We start from the raw sequence: 21,390 nt of genomic DNA, 5'->3' as shown, positions 1-21,390 counted from the left end.
ACTCTTCTACGTCTTGATAATGTAGAAAAAAGGAAAAGCCTCAGGATTCCAAGTTTCCACGGCATCTGTGAGTGGATCTTCCCCCCAGGGTCTTTCTGAATTGATTATTCTAAACTTCAATCATGGAATCTAAGACAATAGCACCTTTCTTCCAGATGCCACAGGATAGCAGACTAGCTCAGGGATATTTATACACGGGTAAATTCACTAAATAGAACTTTCCAGAGTGTTTTTCTTAGCTGACAAAGAAAAACCTTTACAACATCAAAAGGTTTATTTGCAATACAGTTTGGCAAGAGGAAAAGAAAACAACACAGTGTTCAGCAAAAGGTTCTGCAATCTTAAACACTTAAGACGTGTTAACATCATTTTGTAAAAATCTGGTTTTTCAGATTGTGTCTTCAAGAATATGTTATCCTACTTAAAACCTCTTAATTCAGAAAAACTACTCGGAAAACTCTTACTCAAGAATCAGACAGGGTTGAGCTACCTTCCTCATACATCATCTTTCCTTTCATTTCTGTCTCAGACCTTTGTGACTATTTTTAATAGAAATTAGGTAGGCATCCTTAATGAATTGTTTTGAAACATCATTCTATGTTCAAATGTTGAAGAACTAAATCACAAGGTGCTATCAGTAATCTTAGTTCTTCCAAAACCTTTCCTGTGATTTTGGGGTTAAAAGGCTGACAGATTGAAAGATGCTGGCTGCTAGAAAGAAAGCCACAGACAGATCATTAATGTAAAAACCTCACTTCTGGTTTAAAATCTATTTATAAGGCTTGGGGCATGTAGCAAGTAAACATGATTCAGGGAGTTGAGAGTAAATACACAAACAACCCTAAACCCCCAATTCAGAATCATCAGATTCGATAAAGTTGTGTCTACTTATAAAAGCAACCTAGAGAATTAAGGCAATTAAATTGATAATTTAAGCCTCCCAAACCACTGCCCACTGTGTTTTCAGTGGATGTCATTTAGGGGATTTAACCTTCAGTGAATTGCTCCAATTTGTTTCATTTTGAAGGTATATATACACAGAGCTGAATTCAGAAAATTCTCAATGTAGGTTCTTTATTTTTTCTTGGGTAGTTCTGTGGAGAAGGCAATGGGTAGTACTCTCAGTTGGCAAGAAGGCAAGCAGAATTTCGAGTCTGTTTTCTTAAATTAAAACCTTGCATAGAAGGACCTTGCAAATCGAGTTGTCTTTTCTAGAGTTTGTTGATTTAATAATTCATAATTATAAGCACTAAAAACATTTGATTGAAGCACCTATTTAATAAATATTTATGCATATTGGTCATTATTAGTAATCTAATAACTAACTGTAATGAAATGATATTAAGTAAATAATCTTTTTATAAATTTGGAGGAAAAATAAGAATATCCAGTAAAGCTGGGTTGTGTATTTAGTTTGGCCAGTAAGATATAGCAAAAAATTTGGCCACTAAGCCTAATCAATGTCAGTAAGAGTTTGTTGAGCAATTTCATCATGTAATAATAATTATCATGGAGCTATAAGAAACATTAAATAATTTCAACATAACCGCTTGTCACATAAAGTGCTTATTCAGCTTTATTGTATCTAAAGCTTAATTACAACCATTAGTTATAGCAATTCTTTATACAAAATTTCAGGCTGTGTCAGGGAAGTTTCTTTTTCTATATCTTTTACAAAAAGTTGCAATCATATATTCATAAAATTCGGATGTTTGTTAAATTGTACATATCCTGTAATTTCTACATATTACAGCTATTTTAAAACACCATAAAATTTGACGATCATGTTTTGAGTAAGTAATTTTCAGATTCTTTATATCATCAAAATAATTTTAGCCTTGGCCAGGTTGCTCAGTTGGTTGGAGCATCATCCCACATACCAAAAGTTTGTGGGTTGGATTCATGGTCAGAGCACATACCTCAGCTGCAGGTTTGATGCCCTGTTGGGGCAGGTACAGGTAAGAGATGTTTCTCTCTCTCTCTCTCTCTCTCTCTCTCTCTCTCTCTCTATCAAATCAGTAAAAAAAATATCCTCAGTGAGGATTTAAAAAAAATAATTTTAGTTGGCTAAGATGCATTTAGGGAAATAAGTAATGAATGTCCTTAAAGAAGCTCTTGAATAAGAGTTTTAAAATTCAATCTGTACTTCTGAGACATGAAAATCAACTCTAATTCATGACTCAGAACAAAACAAAAAGAAGCTAAAAGAGATCTTGTAAGTATAACAGATACATGAGAATAGATGTATACATCAACCAAACAAAAGATCTATTAATTACCCATGTTAGCTTTTATCCTGTGTTTCCCAAATAGGCCAAGTATATTCACACTTCTATACATTTATTTATATTCCATTCCCTCTGGTTTCTATTTTTCTCATCCTTGTCTGAATTGGTAATACCTTACTGTATCATTGTCTGCTCTGTGAAATTTTCCCTTAAAGTCTTTGATGGGGCAAACTGCTTTCACCCATGTCTCAAATATTGTTTACTCTACTAAACACATTATATTATAGTCAGCCATGTCTGTCATTCTCTACTTCTTTGTGAGCCATTTAAAGGCAAATATAGAGCCTGGTATACAATAGGCATTTTTTTAAAAAAATGTAGAATGAATGAAGGAAGAATTAACTGAAAGAAAACATGGAAGAAGTAGCCTTTATTCTGCACTCTGTAGCTTACAGGCCCAAATGAAATAGATTCTTCCTCCTGGTTGCCTGCTTTAATCAAGGCATGGTTTTAGGGTGAAAAACTAGGAAGAACAACAGTGATAATTCATTTTTAAATGAATATCATTGATTTTTAATTAATGTTTTAATGATTATTTTAGTTTTAATTGATTTTAAATTGACCCTCAATTGCGATAAACTTAATTCTAATGTATATACCAATAATTTTGTATAGATTTTCTACATACACGATTATATAATCTGTGAATAGTAAGAGGTTTAATTCCTTTCCAACCCTTATGTTTTTAATTTATTTTTCTTACCCTATTACACTGTTAGGACCACCAGTTCAGTGGTGACAAGAAGCAGTAAGAGTGAGCATTTTTGTATTGTTTTTTTATTTCAAAGAAAAAATCCCCATATTTTACCTTTAAGTCTGATGTACACTATAGATTTGTAGATAAGCTTTATCAAGTTAATAGAACTTCCTATTATTTCTACTTTTCCAAAAATAGTTCATCATGCTTTCAATTGATGTTTAAACATCTATTGAAATGATTATATTTCTTCTTGGTTCTCTTAATGTGGTGAATTACAATGACTTAATTCACAATGTTAATATGTTACATACTGGTCTAAACCCAATTTTGTTATGGGCTTTTAAGATATTAATGAACTACTAACACTACTTGGTTTAGGGCTTTAACTCCTACGCTTATGATAAAGATTTTCCTGTAATACTCCTTTCTTATAATTTTTTTTTTTTTAGTTTCGGATATCAGTATTATGCTGGTCCCCGCCCCCCCCCCCCCCGGCCCCCAAAAAAGTAAATCACATCATTGTACATAATGGCCCCAAACTGGAAAAAAATTCCCTATAACTGTCAAAAGTAGAATAGATATAAATTGTGACATTTTCCTAGAAATTCTTTTTATGAAATAGAATGCTATATTAATAATGAAAATGAATGAACTAGATAGCTAGCTACAACAACATGGGCAAATCTCACAAACATAATGTTGAGCCAAAGAAGTCAGATGCAAAGGGATATATATTTTGTGATTTATTGCATATAAAGTCCTAGAACAGGTCAATTAAAATCTTTAGTTAGAAATCAGAAAATTGATTACTTTCAGAAATGAGAAATGGAGTACTTGTTAGGAAAGGGGATATAAGGCCTATTGAGGTGCAGGTATTACTCTATTTCTTGACCTAATTGATGGCTGTATATGAGCTCTATTTACGATATTTCATTGGAGCAGAGGTCCTCAAACTGTGGCCCTCCGAAAACATTTATCCGGCCCGCCGGGTGTTTTTGCCGCCGCTGCCTGTCCTGCTTAGCAGCCGACTCATCCCGGGCCCGCAGTGCGCATGTGTGGAATGTCTGAGGGACAGTGAACTGGCCCCCTGTTTAAAAAGTTTGAGGACCCCTGCATTGGAGTGTACATTTATGTCATACATTTTTCCATATGAATATTACATTTTATAACTAAAACTAATTTTAAGACAGACAGTATTTTCTGACATAGGGAATAGGGAAACTAAGTCTGGTTCTTGAGTCCATGTTATTTCCACTATTTTATGGTGCCTCTAAGAACAAAGTGAGATTACAAGTTTTGCAGCAAGAACCACAATAGTTATATTCTTATATACAGGGAACACATTCACTTACAAAGGGAACTGAAAGTCCCCCTACAACATGCAAAGCAACTCAGAAAAAAATTCAGAAAATTTCAGTTGTCAGGATCAAAGATATTGTGGAACTTTGGAAGAATATGATGATCAAGACCAAGAGGATAAGGGAAACAGATTGCAATATAGGCCTGACCCTCCACATTAATGAACTATTATAAATTCCCTAGTGAGGAGGGCTTGGTGGTTAAAACTCAAATCCATTTAAATAACTGTCTTGGAGAGGTCTGCAATTAATTGTATATGTTTAATTTGATTGCTTAAGTAGATCTGATTATAATTTTATCCATATTGTGATTCATGAGTCATTCTCAAAATAACCCCTTTTTGTTCATTTGAAGTCACTAAAATCCTTGAACAAATAGATTGGGGGGAAAGAGTAAATCAGGGTGAATTGTATAGGTAATAAAGTTATGATACTGACAGACTACTGAGATTATTCATATTGAGTCTGTCTGCAGCCTACATACATGCAGATGATGAAGGGTTACATCACATTGCAATAAAGAAACATATCTAGCCAAGAGGAGTGACATAAATCTAACAAGTCTCATGAGAGTACCAAGAAGACCAAGAAGCAAAGTGTACAGTCATGGCCATTCAGCTCACATTGGATATTGAATGAATTCCTTGAATAAAATAAGTGAGGCAAGTGGGCTAGACTCTGAGATTACTACTATGGTTATTTTTCTATTAGTTGAGTTTTACCCAAAACTACCACATCTTGGAGAATTGTAGGTTACACAATATATCAGCCATTAAATGATGAAGAAAGACTGTGAGGAAGTGCCTCCATTCCAAATAGTATCCCATAGTTTCCATGGCACTTAACTATGGAAAGTTTGGAAGAAATGGAATACTTAAATACCAATGGCAATAATTAGCTAAATAATAAAAATTGAATTTAAAGCTAAAAAAGAAGTAGGCATAATGGTCTATTGGAAAGAAAATAATAAATGCAATTAGTTGGGTAATTCAGACTATCAATATTTTTGTTTAAGCACTGAGGTAAGATTGTAGGTATGCAATATAATTTGAAAAAATTTCAACCTACATAGTTAAGTTAGGGAAATACTATATATATAGAAAGGTGTATGTTAAATAGAAGTTTCAGTAACATTGAAAGGAAATTTGCTCAGTGCTATATGTATAGTTTCCTAACATAATGTCCATAGTTTCGACATCAATTGTTATAAGGAAGGGTAGTTCATTTTATGTGCCAAAATCTTGCTTCCTTGTCCCTATTTTTACAAATAAGTTTAAACTTAATACCCAAACTTGGTTAAGTCCTCATGTTTCATTTTCTTTGATCCTTGGTTTTCTTGTCCTCATTTGCTTTTTTAATTTTCTGTTCTTTAATCTACTAATTTGCATGTTTTAAAACTGTTTTTCCTTATTTTTCTGTTTAGTAGAAAGATTTGTACTATACTCTTTTCTAAATGTTGATTTTTGTGCTAAGAAGAGCTGTTTCACATCATGTAGCAGTGATGTGCTGGTAAATGTTTAACAGCTGGCTATTTAAAATATAGCTGTAATTTGTAGTATTTGCTAATTTCTGTGGTGTAAATATTCCCACCATGGCCTATTTCAGGCTACAATGTGATGTCACTGAACTCAAATTTGAGTAGCTAATACACAGAATTTGAGTAATGATACACAGAATTAGCTCTCAAAAGCTATTAAGAGCCATGTCCAGCATATCACTGGTAGGGTATAATTTTGTTCATTGATAATCTGGGGCAAACTAATCCTAATGATTATTTCCATAATACATTTTTTGTTTTCTCCTATGAGATTCTGCCATCTCCCAAATCATACATTATTTGGTTATTATAGTACTTCGAAGCATGGGAATCATTTGTTCAATGCTTCTGTATTTCCACAGAAATTCTAATTCCTTATGATATTCAATTCCACTTAGCCAGCCTCATTGTTGACTTTTATTACACTTACAGCAGCCTTTCTTCTGCCCAAAACAAAATAAACAAATCCAAAAGGAGCCATCCACTATTTCAAGAAGTCTTAACCTATGCCTTTCCATTACAACAGATACATCCTTTCCTTGTACCTTAGCTTGTCAAAATCTCGTTTTTATTCAAGATCAAAGTTAAATGTTACTTCCTCTATTACTAGTAAAATATTCCTCTGTCCAAATATAGCTAAAAACAAAGGATCATACATTTCCAAAGTACTTTGTTAATTTTTCTTTTATTTTTACTTGTATGAGAACTTGAGCACAAAATAGATGCCCAATAAAAGACTACTGAATGAATGTACAGATAAATGAATGTCATAATATGTTTGCTCCATCACTGAAAAGAAATGCTCCCTTGCTTGTGTTGGTAATCAGAACTCTATGACAGGTCCAGGTTTCCAGCCACATTCCTTTTAACACCTTCTGAAAAGCCTAAAGACAAACAGTACAGAAGATCTGCATAATGGAATTGTAATTATCCAGGTAACTTCGACTTCATTTAGCATTTGCTAAAACACATAAACAAACCAAAAAACTAGTTACTTTGGCTCTGCTTCTCATAAGCCTTGTTGAATATAATAAATGCAACATCATAGGCCCTTTCTGCAATGGAAAGTATCTTCAAATAATATTTTCAAAATATTTTTAATCTCTTTAAAGTATTTATGCATTCTCTTCGGAGTGTGGATAGGTTTTCAAATTCTAAGAGAAGATCATGGAATGATCTTCATGTGTGATTTTGGTTTATCACACATTTCCCTGTATTAAGTTTCCCTTCTTGTACTCATGAACTACAAGCTCCAAAATAGGAGCTTGTAAGCTTTCCCAGATTCACACCAATTCCCCAATGGAGCCAGCCATACATAATCTAAAAGGATGAAAAAGATGGCAACACTACTTCCCCATTCAAACTCTAATGAAAACAAACCCCCATGAGCAACTTGGACAACAACATCTTAAGAGTTCACCTCGAGGGTGGTTGTCAAAACTTACTAGAGTCAATTCCACAGACTTTTTCAGCAGCTTTAGAGCAAAAAGTCATCTTGGAAAGATTATCAACATACACAATCACTAAGTTTAGCCACTGTTGCTGAAATCCAAGTCAAATGAAAGCAGCTGAGCCTACTCAACAGGAGACAGCAGTTATTAGAAAGAGAAGGAGAGAGGAGATAGAGAGGGGTGAGGGGAGACAGAGGAAGAGAGGGAGGGAGGGGGGAAGGAAGGAAGGAAGGAAGGAAGGAAGGAAGGAAGGAAGGAAGGAAGGAAGGAAGGAAGGAAGGAAGGAAGGAAGGAAAGGAAAGGAGGAAGAGAGGGAGGGAGGAAGGGAGGAAGGAAGGAAGGAAAAGATCTAGAAGCCAACTTTATAAAGAATGGGGGAGATCAAGAGAAAATATGCTACAGACTCAAATATGTTGTGCTGAACCTTCAGTACTAGAGGCTTTGGGAACATCTCAACAGCTTCTCTTTACGGGAATTTGTAAATATTCTCTAACAAGCTTAAAACTGTCATTTATTCTGTTTTGACAGATGGTCTTTTATTTTTTGATTTTTTGATAGGAGGTCTTTTAATGGTTATGTTCTCAACTCATTACACAAGGCTCTTACCTACAGTATGTCTTCTCTTTTCACCTGCCTGAAGTTTTTCAATGTTTTTCCTTTCAGATTCCATAGGAATGCCAAATGCTTAAGCTTTTCTCACTTCTTGTGAAAGCTTCCCCCCACCTCCACCCCCAGAGGAAGCAACCCAGGGTGTCACTAATTGGCTTTGCAGAAAGTAGGCAAATTTGGCCTTAAAGAAACTGTGGCATTGTTTGCCAGCCAACACAAATGCAGATTACCAAAATCAGTTTCTTTTGAGAACCCTACAGATTTTTCTGTAACTAATTCTGAAAAAGATGTGGCTATTCACATCAGTATCTTTGAAGCCATACCAAGCAACCTAATGAGTCTTCTCATTTGGGTAGTCACTTCAATTTCTTGCAAACTCCAAGCTGGTGTTTTTAAGTGCTTCATTGACGAAGTTCAAAAATATTCATCATACACTGATTGAACTGACAAATCTAAGTCTGAACTTTGCCAAGAAAAAGGGAAAAAAGGACTTCAGGTATGTCTTCAAAATCAGTTGCCTCTTGAAATTTCCTGTACCATGCTCAAATTAATTTTAATCCAACAGTATATTATTTTGACTGACCTAGTCCATATTTCTTAAAAGAATAGTTAAAAGATGTTTTGTTAACTAGGTCATTTTCATGATAAAAATATTTAAAAATATGGAATGCCTATTTTGGATGAAACACTCAGATAATTTAATTTTTTAAAAAATAAAGTTTTTGGTACCCATCTATGTATCTACACTGAGATGCAGAGCCAAGAGTTCCTGCTGATTTTACAATTCCTTTGGGTTATGTAATTCATATTATTCTGCTGATGATAAGCCATATGAAGCAGCATTTTGCTGTATTGACATGGCCTGGCCAAGAACAACAAGGAAAAGAAATAGCATTTAAAAAACTGGCAAAATGTTTATGAATTCTAATCCTCTGCACATGAATAAATACATCTGACAAAGTGCAGAGTCCCTCAAAAAGGCCCTTCTTGACCTTCCTAATTTGAGTTCAATTACATGTTCAGTGTTGAGAAGCCAAAGTAGGTTCTGCCAATGTTTTAGTCTCAAGCTTTACTACATTTTGTTATTTGTGAAAGTGAAATCCCAGATAATAAGTTATAATTGCCCTATTAATCTACTTGAAAAGGGAGTTTGAAGGAAAATTAGGATTTGAAATTGCATAATTGGTATCTGAAAGACAACCGTTTTGATTTTCTTACCTAGAGCTTACCAAGTAAAATTACTGTAAAAACTACATGTATGTACTTTTTAAAAATGTAATATGCCTTATATATTACTTTTCCAAAGGAATGAAATTTAAAACTTCAATGTAGTCATGGCTGTTGGTCATGATGACCTTTGAACTAGAAAAAGAAATACAGAAAACCAGGCATTGGATTATAAATTATATTGTCAATGAAAATGAGAATAACTCTTTGTTCCTTAAGTTGTTTCAAATATTACATTTTCATTTCCTCTTTTTCAAATGAATTATAATGTACAACACATATGTATTTTTCTTCCATTTTTCATTTTTAGAAATCTTTATTTCTCTTAAGTTTTGTAACTCTGTATATTGACAGACTTAACACACCAAAATTTACTTCTCAAAGTTCAATATTCCAAATTCATCTGTTATCATTAAAGTACCTTGTTGGAATCTATAGTCTTGTTTATATCCCTAAGATATTGCAATAGGAAAAAAAATACAGAAAGACATAGATTCTTTAAACTTTTCTTTCTTTAGTGCTTTATGAACAAATTTTTGATTGTGCTTAAGTAATTGAAGATAGCCAATAAAAAGGGGCAAGATGGTATTTAGGGTATTATAATAACTAAGTCAAATTTACTATAAGACTTGTAGATAATTAAAGTTGATTAAGCAGTCAATATTGCCAATAATCATTTCAGTTATCACATACTAGAATTTTTAACATCTATATACTCACATGGCCAATGATACTTTTATCCCTTCCTCTATCTCAAGCCTGGTCTTTCTAAAAATGTAGAGAAATGGCATATGTTTCAAACTTTAAATCAGGTGGCATATTTCTAATGTCAGTAATTGTTCTATAAAAACAGTCTACTTGATCTGTAGGATTAGGTCGTATAATAAAATGACCACAGAGATCCCAGTCAAAAGAGCATACATGAAAGGAAGAAATAAAACACATCCAATTTTCTTTTTAGTAAACTGAGATAAATTAAGAACACCACACAACTGACTTGAATATGTTCTGAAACAGTCATTTCTAAAAGAAAGAGACTACAGGAAAAATTATTCCATCCTCATTACAAATATTCCCCTGAAATAATAGAATGGGCAAAAAGCAGAGATTACAAGAGCATTGTGCTCAAAGACAGCCAGTGAAATCTATAATTTCCTTTCACATAGTTGGAAAAATAGTTGGCTTTTGCAAGTGGGTAACATTTCCTTCTGGGCAGGTCAATCATCTGTAGGCCATAATCTACAACCTATAGTTAGGTTTTCTGCACATCTTGCATAAGCCTTTTTAATGCAAATATTAAAACCAGTTGGCTTTCTTAAAATGTTTCTATATTTAAAGTCAAATAAGTAATCTGATTAATGTAAAATGTATCATCTGATAGGCAAATAGAACAGCCAAACATTAACTGATAATTAGAAGTAGCATTTATTTTTTGCACCTCTTAACTGGCACCAAAAACCCCCAATATTCTGTTTGACAGTATTTGTTTATAGTAATTTTAGAAAGACTCTAATATTTAGAAAACCTTAGACAGCTTGAATTATGTGTGATCTGAAATAGCAGTTCACTAATAACAAAACAAATCATTAGGTAGTTACATCCTTTGGGTTATTGAGCTGTCTAAAATTATACACAGAGTAAATACTTTAATAGCACTCAAGTTGTCTCTCTCATATTTTCCTTCAAATTTAAAATGTATATATTCTCATCAATAAATATGGCAAAATAACCATGTCAAAACTCTATAAGATAATGATGACAATAAAACATATATATTCAGTGCACAGAAAATAGTTTTCCCTTTATAAATAGTGCTAGAGGCCCAGTACATGAAATTCCTGCACTCTGGGAGGGGAGGGGGGAAGGAGGGTGGTCCCTCAGCCCAGCCTATGCCATCTCATAGTCAGTGAGTCCTGCGGGAGTCCGGGAGCCTGTGGGGAGCGGACCTAAGCCGTCAGTCAGATATCCTTAGTGCTTAGGGCTTCTGGCTGAGTGGTGCTCCCCCTGTGGGAGCTCACTGACCACCAGGGGGCAGCTCCTGCATTGAGCATCTGCCCCCTGGTGGTCAGTGCATGTCACAGTGACAGGTCATTCTGCCATTTGGTTGCTTTGCATATTAGCCTTTTATTATATAGGATCGGCCCAAGCATTAGCTACTGTTACAAAACATTATGAATCATAGATTTTTAAAATGACTGTGTATATGTTTATTTTATTAAAATGTAGTATTTCAAGTTCATGAAAAAAGTAAAGTATATAAAATAATCATAACATCTCTATACATTCACTATAAAAATAAATGAACTAATAACATTAATGAATATATACAAACTGAAATATTTGTGGAATTGTAATTAATTGGTCCAAAGCTTGCTGTGATCTGGAAGTGAACTTCATGATGATTTGATGTGAAATCTGCTGATTAGTCAGAAAAATATGTATGTGATGTGAAAGAAAAAAAATTACCTTTGACAAAATAGATTTAAGTCCATATCTTGGATCTAATGCATTCTAGCTGCATGATGTTGAATGAATTTATTAAACCTCTTTGACTCATTATTATCATTTGTAAGATGGAAGTAATACCTCTTAGCATAGAGAACTCATAAATGGTGACAAAATGTTTATCAATATTTTTATGACTCCAAACCAAGATGGTGACATGGGAAGCTCCTGAGTTTTCCTCTTCCCACAGATGCACCGACTATACAGCGATAAATAGAGCAATTCCCTCTGAGAGAATCCAGAACGTAGCTGAGTAACTCCTACATACTGAGCATGCTGAATGAATGAGAAAATACCCACATCAAAAGGGTAGCAAAGGTTGAGACATACTTTCACCGTAAACAAACCCTTGACACAGCACCATACATTTGGAAGGGAACCCCAAACTTCCAGTTTTTCCCTGAGGAGTGAAGGGTTTGGAACATACATCTAGCATCATATATTTTAGGTTTCAACCAAGAATGGTCTCTCAAAAATATCTGGCTGAGAAAGCTCATGTCCGTGAGTCCCACAGGACTTTAGCAAACAAAGAAACAGTCCTTAACAGGTGTGTGAGCACTTGCCATGACTATCCCCCAAGAGCTCAGTGTAGAGGGAGCAAGCAAAACAACCCATTTCCCAGTCTTTCCCTGGAAAGGGAAGTACACACTTTACAAGCTGCTGCCTGAGGAGTCTGGCTTCTAATTAGCACACATAAAGGTGCTGACCATGATTTTCCCCAGAGCCTAAAAGAACTCCTGACACCTCTTTCTGGTTTACTTCAACAATAAAACCAAGTCAGCAATATCTACCTGGAATGAGTATGCTCACATATCTAGCACCCCAACTTTATGGCTGTTACCCAAAGGATGGGACCTCATATAACCCAGCCCTGATAGCCAACGCAGCCTGCATTTATGAGTCTCACAAGACTATAGCAAACAAAGAAGTTTTAAAACCAGCACAGGCACACCTCCCTAAACCCATGGGCTATATACCCAGGCAAAAAATGCCCATCTTACAGTTTCTTTATCGAGGGAGTCCAGCTTTTAGTCAGACTACACCTAGGGGCAGACTGTAATCCTCACCTTAAGGACACTGACAGGTCTTGGCATACACTCAACTACTGGGAGCCACTAATAACAACGACTGTAGGTTGGACAATCACAAAGGGTTGAATGGTAAACAGGAGCTTGCACCGGGATGATTGATGATATTCATCTTCTATACAAGACTGGGAAAAGTGGCTGCTTTAGCCAAAGTGCACAAACCAACAAAAAGAGTCAAGAAAAATGAAAAATAAACAAACAAAGACGCAGGGGACTATATACCAAGCAAAAGAAGACAAATTCTTCAAAATAAATAAAATGAAGATAATTGATTTACCCCAGAGTATTCAAATATAAGTCATAAAGATGATCACTGAGGTCAGGAAAACAATGCATAAACAGAATTTAACACAAGAGGTAGAAAATATTAAAAGGTATCAAACAGAAATCATAGTGCTGGAGAATACAACAACTGAAAAATTCAATAGAGGAGTTCAACAGTAAACTAGACCAAATGGAAGAAAGAATCAATGTACTGGGCAATGGGCAGTGAAACTCATCAAATCAGAGTGACAAAAAGAAAAAAACACATGCAAAACATGAAAAGCAGTAAAGATAGTTTAAAAGACTTATAGTACCCCACCCAGAAGACCAGCATATATATTCTAGGGGTCACAGAAGGAGAAGAGAAAAGGAAGAGCCTGAAAGCTTATTTGAAGAAATCAGGGTAGAAAACTATCCTAATTTGGGAAATGAAACAGATATCCAAATCCAGGAAACCCAAAAACTACCAGTGAAGATGAGCCTATAGAGTCACACAAAGCACACTATAATTAAATTGTCAAAAGTTAAAGATGAAGAGAGGAAACAGCAAAAGAAAAGCAACTTGCTAGATGTAAGAGAAACTCATTAAGATTATGAGTGAATTTTTCAGCAGAAATTTGAATACCAGTAAGAAGTAGGATGATATATTTAAAGTGCAGTGGGGGAAAAATTGACAACCAAGAATACTCTACCCAGTAAAGTTGTCCTTAAGAATAGTTTTGTACACAAACAAAAGCTGAAGAATTCATCACCATTAGTTTGGCCTTAAAAGAAATGCTATTGGGAATTCTTCAAGTTAAAATGAAAGGAAGGTAACTAGTAATATGAAAATTTAGAAAAATATAAAACTCACTGGTAAAGATAAATACATAATTAAATTCAGAATACTCTAATACTGTAATTGTGGTAGGTAAATAACTTCGAACTCTAGTGTAAAGCAAGAGATAAAAGTATTAAAATAACTAAAACTATAATAATGGATACACAATATAAAAAGATTTAATTTTTTTACTTTAAATACATAAATTGAAGGAGGGTAGTGAAAAAAATGTAGAGTTTTTATACACATTAAATGTTAAGATGTTATCAGCTTTAAATACACTATTATAACTATAAGATGTTTTATGCAAGTATCATAATAAAACAAAGCAAAAACTGATAGTATTTAAGCAAAAGATTAAAAAAAAGGAAATCACACATACCAATATGGAAAATCATCAATTTATAAGAGAGGAAATAGGAAACTACAAAGCAGCTAGAAAACTGCAAGATGGCAATAGTAAGCCCATACATATCAATAACTACTTTAAATGTAAATGGACTAACTTCTCCAATCAAAAGACACAGAGTGGCTGAATGGATAAAACAAATAAGACCTAACTCTATGCTGCCTACAAGAAAATCACTTCAGTTTTAAGGACACACAGATGGAAAGTGAAGGCATAAAAAAGATATTCCATGCCAATGGAAACCAGAGGAAAGCAGAGTTAGGTATATCAGAAAAATATGATCTTTAAGCCACAAACTATAATTAGAGTCAAAAAAGTTAATATATAATGAAAAGTGGTCAATTCTTCAAGAGAATGTAACAAGTATAAATATTTATATGCCCAATGTAGGATAATCTAAATTTATAAAGCAAATATTAACATATCTAAAGAGAGAAACAGAAAAAATATAATAATAGTAGGGGACTTTAATACCCCACTTTCAACAATTGATAGATCATCCAGCAGTAGAAGGTTCTTCAAAAAAATTAAAAATAGAACTACCATATAATTCAGCAATCCCACTTCTGAGTAATATGTAAAGGAAACAAAATAACTATCCTGAAGACCTATCTGTACTCCCATGTTTATTGCAGCATTATTCATATAGTCAAGGTATGGAAACAATATAAGTGTCTATTGACAGATGAAGGAATAAAGAAAACAGACATATAGATATGTAGATATATAAATATATGATTATTATTTATTCTTTAAAAAGAAGGAAATCTCATGATTTGCAATAACATAGATGAAATCTTGTGATTTGCAACATCTTCAGGGCATTATGCTAAGTGAATATACTGCATAGTGTCACTTATGTGAAACCAAAAAAGAAAAGAGAAAAGAAAAGCAGTCCAACTCATAGAAACAAAGGGTAAAATGATGGACACCAGGGGTGGGAGAGGTGGGTAGCAACAGGGGTGTTCCGGTGGGGGTGGTAGGTGAAGATAGGGAGAGGTCTGTAAAAAGGTTTTAAACCTTTCGTTATACAATGAATAAGGCTTAAGAATCTAATACAAGCATGTCAAACTCAAAAGCTAACACGGGCCAAATAAACAAGACATGCAGCCTGTGGGCCACAGAGTTTGACATGCTTGATCCAATGTATAACATGGTGACTACAGTTGGTAATACCGTATTGTAAAACTGAAATTTGCCAAGAGAGTAGAACTTAAAGTATTTTCACCCAAAATCCCCCAAAACCAAAATGTAACTATGTGAGGTAATGAATGTGTTAAATTAACTTAATGGCAGAAATCATTTCACAATGTATATCAAATTACCACATTGTATACGCTAAATAAAATACAGATTTATTTGTCAATTATACCTTGATAAAGCTAAAACATTTTTAAAACCTTCCCCCTACCCCGCCCCCCCCCCATATAGTCATATTGAAAATGTCAAGATAAATTTTCTTTGAGTTACTTCTTTTTCAGTGTTTCAATGTTCATGGGTTGGGTCAAGTATGCAAAGCCTTTCTCTTCCCAAGGATTATCTTATTTATTTAGTTCTGCCAATAACTTGATTGATGGGGATGCAAGTGGATTGTATAACTGGGCAAAAGTTATTGCATATCACATGAGAACAGGTAAACTTCTCTTACCTAAGGCTTACCTTCTTTCTTAGAATTATAAGAGAAACACTGTGCTTTCTGGGTACTTGGGATTTAAAATAAACCCACTTAAAATTATGCGTGCATACATTCCTGGTCCTTGACCCCTGCTCTTTTGTGCTTTTAGTTTAGTTTTGTGTCTTTTGTTTTTTACCTCATTTCCTAGAAGGGCATTTACACAGGCTTCTGATGCATCGCAGATGGCTGTGAGATCATGTCCTCCTTCTAGAGCCAACACCACGTGTCCGTCAGCCAGTGTCATCAATTGCTTCGTCAAGTGTCCAAAGCCTACCATAATACAAAGAAAACATTTCAAAGTAGTAAATCAAAGAGGATGTCTATTAGATTCTGATATTACTTGAGCATTTATTCTGTGCATGTCCTTTCTCAGCACTTTCCACATGCTAGCTCATTTAATACTCACAATAACTTGATAAATTAGGTCATGTTATTATCTCTATTTACAAATGAGGGAACCAAAGCATAAGATCCTAAAAGCTAAGAAGTATCACGGCCAAAATTTTCACAGGTCAATATGCCACTCACCATGGCACAGTACATGCAAAACACAGTCTACAAGTACCTGGATGAAAAAAAAATCAGTATACGGCCAATGTTAATATGGTAAGTAATGCCATTGGCTTGACATTTGTGTCCTTTCTCCATCATCTGTCTTTATCCTATCTAATAAAAGAGAAAAATGGTAATTGGCGTACGACGATACCCTTTTCATTGGCTAATCAGGGCTATATGCAAATTAACTGCCAACTATGATTGGCAGTTAACTGCCAACTATGATTGACAGTTAACTGCCAACTAAGATTGGCAGTTAACTGCCAACAAGATGGCGGCTAATTTGCATATGTAGGCACAATGCAGGGAGGCGAAAGGGAAAGCAGGAAGAAGCCCCCTGCCACTGACAGTGATCGGAAACCCAGGGGGGAGCTAAGAGCTGGGGGGCAGGGCAAAGGCGGCCCTGGGGCCGCCTTTGCCCTGCCCCCCAGCCATGATCGGAGAATCAGGCGCCTTTTCCGCCCTGGCCAGTGATAGCAGGAAGTAGGGGTGGAGCCAGCGATGGGAGCTGGGCACGGTCGAAGCTGGCAGTCCCAGGAGCTAGGGGTGCCTTGCCTGGGCCTAAAGCGGAGCCCACGATCGCGGGACCGCTGCAGCTGCGGGTCCCCGCTGCCCGGGTCGGACGCCTCAGCCAGAGGCCTCAGGCCTGGTCAAGGGGCCGATCTGGTGATTGGTGATCGGAGGGTGATGAGGGTCAACTCCTCTGGCCGAGGCATCAGGCCTGGGTGGGGGGCGGAGCCGGGGATTGGGGGGATATGATGGTCCCCTTGCCCAGGCCTGAAGCCTGGGTCAGAGGCATAAGGCTTGGGCGGGGGTGGACCAAGCGATCAGAGGGAGATGGGGGTCCCCTGCCCAGGCATGATTCCTGGGCCAGAGGCCTCAGGCCTGGGCGGGGGCCAGAGCCAGTGATCAGGGGGATATGGGGGTCCCCTGTCCAAGCCTGACACCTCTGTCAGAGGCGTCAGGCCTGGGCAAGGGGCCGATCAGGCGATCGGAGGGTGATGGGGGTCTACGCCTCTGGCCGAGGCATCAGGCCTGGGCAAGGGGCCGATCCTGCGATTGGAGGGTGATGGGGGTCAACGCCTGAGGGCTCCCAGTATGTGAGAGGGGGCAGGCTGGGCTGAGGGACACTCCCCCCCACACACACCCAGTGCACGAATTTCGTGCACCGGGCCCCTAGTCTTTATTATAAAGGAAGTTTTCTATGTACCACCCCAAATTACTTTGCTATCACATTAGATTTTTATAGACATTCTTTTATTCTGAAATAGTCAATAAATGCCAAAAATAACATCTATTATGTTATAAAGTATAATGATATGACAAACATCTGGTCACTGACCTCCCAATTTAAGGATAATATTGTTAGCAATAATTTTGACGCCCCTGTGTGCCTCTCTCGAATGACATCCCTCCTCCTCTCCAGAGAATCAGGATCCTGAGTTTGTGTTTATAATTGCTTTCCTTTGTTGAATTTGCTTGTTTTTGAACTTTGTAAAACTGGTTTTATATTTTTAAAACTTGCTCTTTTCACACAACATTTTCTTTTAGCTCATCCCTGCTGATACATAAAGGTATAATTCTTTGCTATTCAGGTAGGCCATTTTATGAGTATAGAAAAATTTATTTACCCATTCTCCGGTTGACAGGTATTTGAGTTTTCTATTATTACAAATCCCAGTGTTTTGTTATACAAAGAATGCCTCCACACACACTCTTATACAAGTCTTCTGTGCACATGTGCAATAGTGGAGTCAAATTGTCATGGTTTAAAATCTGATAAATAATTCCAGATTATTTCCGAAGGGCTACTACCAATCCTCTCTCTGTGAAGCAGTGTATATAAGATTTCCGGTTTAGACACATCCTTCAAAACATGTGGTGTGATTTGCTAAATGGGTAGGGGAATAATGACACGTAACTGTGTTCTCATTCAGTATAAGGAGGGACTTTTCTATTTCTACTTTGAATATTTTATTTTAAATAGATGATGAATTTAAATTATTTCTGTACAAAAATATGCTTTTTCTCCTATAATTCTATAGTGTTGTGAGTGGCATTATTAACACTATAACATTATTAATATTTCTCACATTAACCCAGGTTGAATTTATGGATTAAAATGTTTGGTTGTACCCTAACTGGTTTGGCTCAGTGGATAGAGCATCGGTCTGCGGACTGAAGGGTCCCAGGTTTGATTCCAGTCAAAAATAACATCTATTATGTTATAAAGTTGGGCATGGACCTTGGTTGCGGGCACATCCCCAGTAGGGGGTGTGTAGGAGACAGCTGATTGATGTTTCTCTCTCATCAATCTTTCTAACTCTCTATCCTTCTCCCTTCCTCTCTGTAAAAAAAATCAATAAAATATATATTTTTTAAAATGTTTGGTTTTGATGTATTACCAGATAGATTTGTTTCACTAATGCTTTTTCCCCCCATCTATGTCCATGAATAGGATTAATCTATTATTTTCCATTCTTGTATTGATCATTGACTTTTGATGTGGTTAAGACCCTCTTTTACCATTATCTGACCCTAGAATATTGTGTAGAAATCTTCTGTAAAACTATTTGAATCTTGTATTCTTTTTGAGAAAGATTTTTAACTATTGATAAAATTTCTTCAGGGATTTTAGGAGTACTCAGCTTTCGATATTTTCCTAAGTTATATTTTTCTAGAAATTTGTGGCTTTTTATTTGTGTTCAAATTTATTGGAATAAAGTTTTAATTATTTCCATTATCTTATTTTGGAACAATAATTAGACATATGTGATCATTGCCATTATATCCTCAATGGTCTTTAACTTTTATTTCATATTTTCTGTGTCTTTCTGTCCAGCATTATATGTACTTTTGATTCAGATCTATCATCCAGACTTTCTCTCCAGATGTATCTAAACTGCTGTTTAACACTTTTATTGATATTTTCATTTATAATCATTTCAGTGATTATATTGTTCAACCCAAGATGTTCTATTAGGCTATATTTTATTTAATTTAAATATATTTTTATTGATTTCAGGGAAGAAGGGAGAGAGAGATAGAAACATCAATGATGACAGAAAATCACTGATTGGCTGCCTCCTGCACACCCCACACTGGTGGATTGAGCCCGCAACCTGGGTATATGCCCTGACCAGGAATCGAACCGTGACCTTCCGGTTCATAAGTTGATGCTCTAGGACTGAACCATGCCAGCAGGGCTGGTTATATTTTATATCTTTCTGTTTTCAAGCCTCTGTTCCTCTCTTAAGTCTTGAGGTCTTTTGTTTGAAAAAAAAAGATGCTCATAATGGAGTTTGAAGAACTGAAAGAAAGTCTATAAAATTATCAAATAATGAAACCCCACCAAACCAAACTAGATTGCTTCCATTTTGTAACAGTTAAATAATACCATTATTAAGCTTTAGAATGCATAGTATTTCAGTTCTAATCTGGCACTTGAATCTAGCTAGCCATGGACAAGATAAGTTCATTTCCCCATACCTTGAAACATTGCAATGTGTTGATTGTATGCATTTAGCTATTATTTTGATGAAGTCAAACAGTCACTTTATAATTATCCTATGTTTCTAAATAGTTGGCAAAAATTATTCTAAAATTAACATAAAATGAGGTAAAATATTGCAACATTTCTCATTTCCTATGGACGTCATTTTGACCCCAATAAGAATCTTTTCCACAAGCCACTTAGGAATGAGGCAGACTACACTAAACTCCACTTTCTTGTCTGATTACTATAAAAAGAACAGTAAGCTTTTGGAAAATGTGTAATGCAAAGTTCTGATCCGTAAAGCTTAGAAATGTCCTTGGCCTAAGTCAAGGTTAATAGCATATAGCGATTAGTTCCACTCTAGAAGATTAAAAAAACAAACAATATCCATAATACTCATAGGCAAATATTTCTGCTAATCATACTGGTAAATATTCTGGACAACATTTCCTATAACCTAAACCAGGCTACAGTGATAACTTAAAAAGATATAATAATGAGTCAAGGCAGTACACCATATCTTTCTTACTGAAGGGTCCTAGCAATTGAGAATTCAATGATCTAAGTCATGACTGAGCAGATCAAATCACATGGATTTAAAGAAAAATGGAGAGAGAAAGTCCCAAATCTGATTTAAGTTCAGTCTTTCCTCTGGGGTTAAAAAAAGTCCCATAAAATACCAAATTTAGATGGGATAAAAAAAAAAAAGTGGAAGGAAAGAATGGAATGAAGCTAATCTTTGATCTCTATCCAAATTCCTCTTTCTTTTACCTACAGGGTTTATTTCCATTCACATGTTGCCCATGTGATCTCTGGAGCCACAGATTGAGGCAGCTGAACTCTGAGCTAAGCATGCACAAAACATTCACATGAAATAAAGAATGAAACTTCTATAAGGTTTGTGAGCTCTCTTCCAATTAAAGAAGTCAAAAATAATTTTTAGTAGCCTGAGTTCTACAGTGCCCATTTCCGCAGTATGTATGTACATGTATATATATGATTAGGAAGCCAAGTTTGGCTACCAATCTCAAGGTATTATTTTTCAGGACGTGTGACATAAAAGTTTCAGTGGTGTGTGTGTGTGTGTATATATGTGTGTGTGTGTGTGTGTGTGTGTATTTGATTGGAGATCATGTAACATTGTAATAGGCATAATTTCAAGTTTCATTTAATAGTTTTTACATTTAGCTTCACAAAAGGCACAATAGCTCATTGTACTTGTCATAAGAAACTTAATTTGCACAGTTGAAAAACTGTATCAGAGGCCAGAGCAAAAATTGCTTTCCTCAATAGCGTTGGAGCATCCTTGGTATGAAGGCTGATGAAAAAGAAGTGATCAAGTGAGAAAACATGTTTGTAAACGTGATATCTTAGGCCCAAGCAATCACTGGGTATGGGAATGGAACTG

General features: G+C 35.6%; 1 protein-coding gene across 1 annotated transcript in view; it reads right to left on the bottom strand.

Annotated features, from left to right (window-relative positions):
* Window positions 1-21,390, bottom strand: part of HDAC9 (histone deacetylase 9) — an 841,916-nt gene that overhangs the window by 47,823 nt on the left and 772,703 nt on the right. The window contains exon 24 of the mRNA XM_059712491.1: window positions 16,068-16,201. Within this exon, the coding sequence (XP_059568474.1) occupies window positions 16,068-16,201 (134 nt within the window). The remainder of the gene's footprint in view (window positions 1-16,067; window positions 16,202-21,390) is intronic.

Source organism: Myotis daubentonii, chromosome 10 (genome assembly GCF_963259705.1).
Source record: "Myotis daubentonii chromosome 10, mMyoDau2.1, whole genome shotgun sequence".
NCBI lineage: Eukaryota > Metazoa > Chordata > Mammalia > Chiroptera > Vespertilionidae > Myotis > Myotis daubentonii.
The sequence above is the reverse complement of the archived record's forward strand: the minus strand, read 5'-3'. Positions and strand labels throughout refer to the sequence as shown.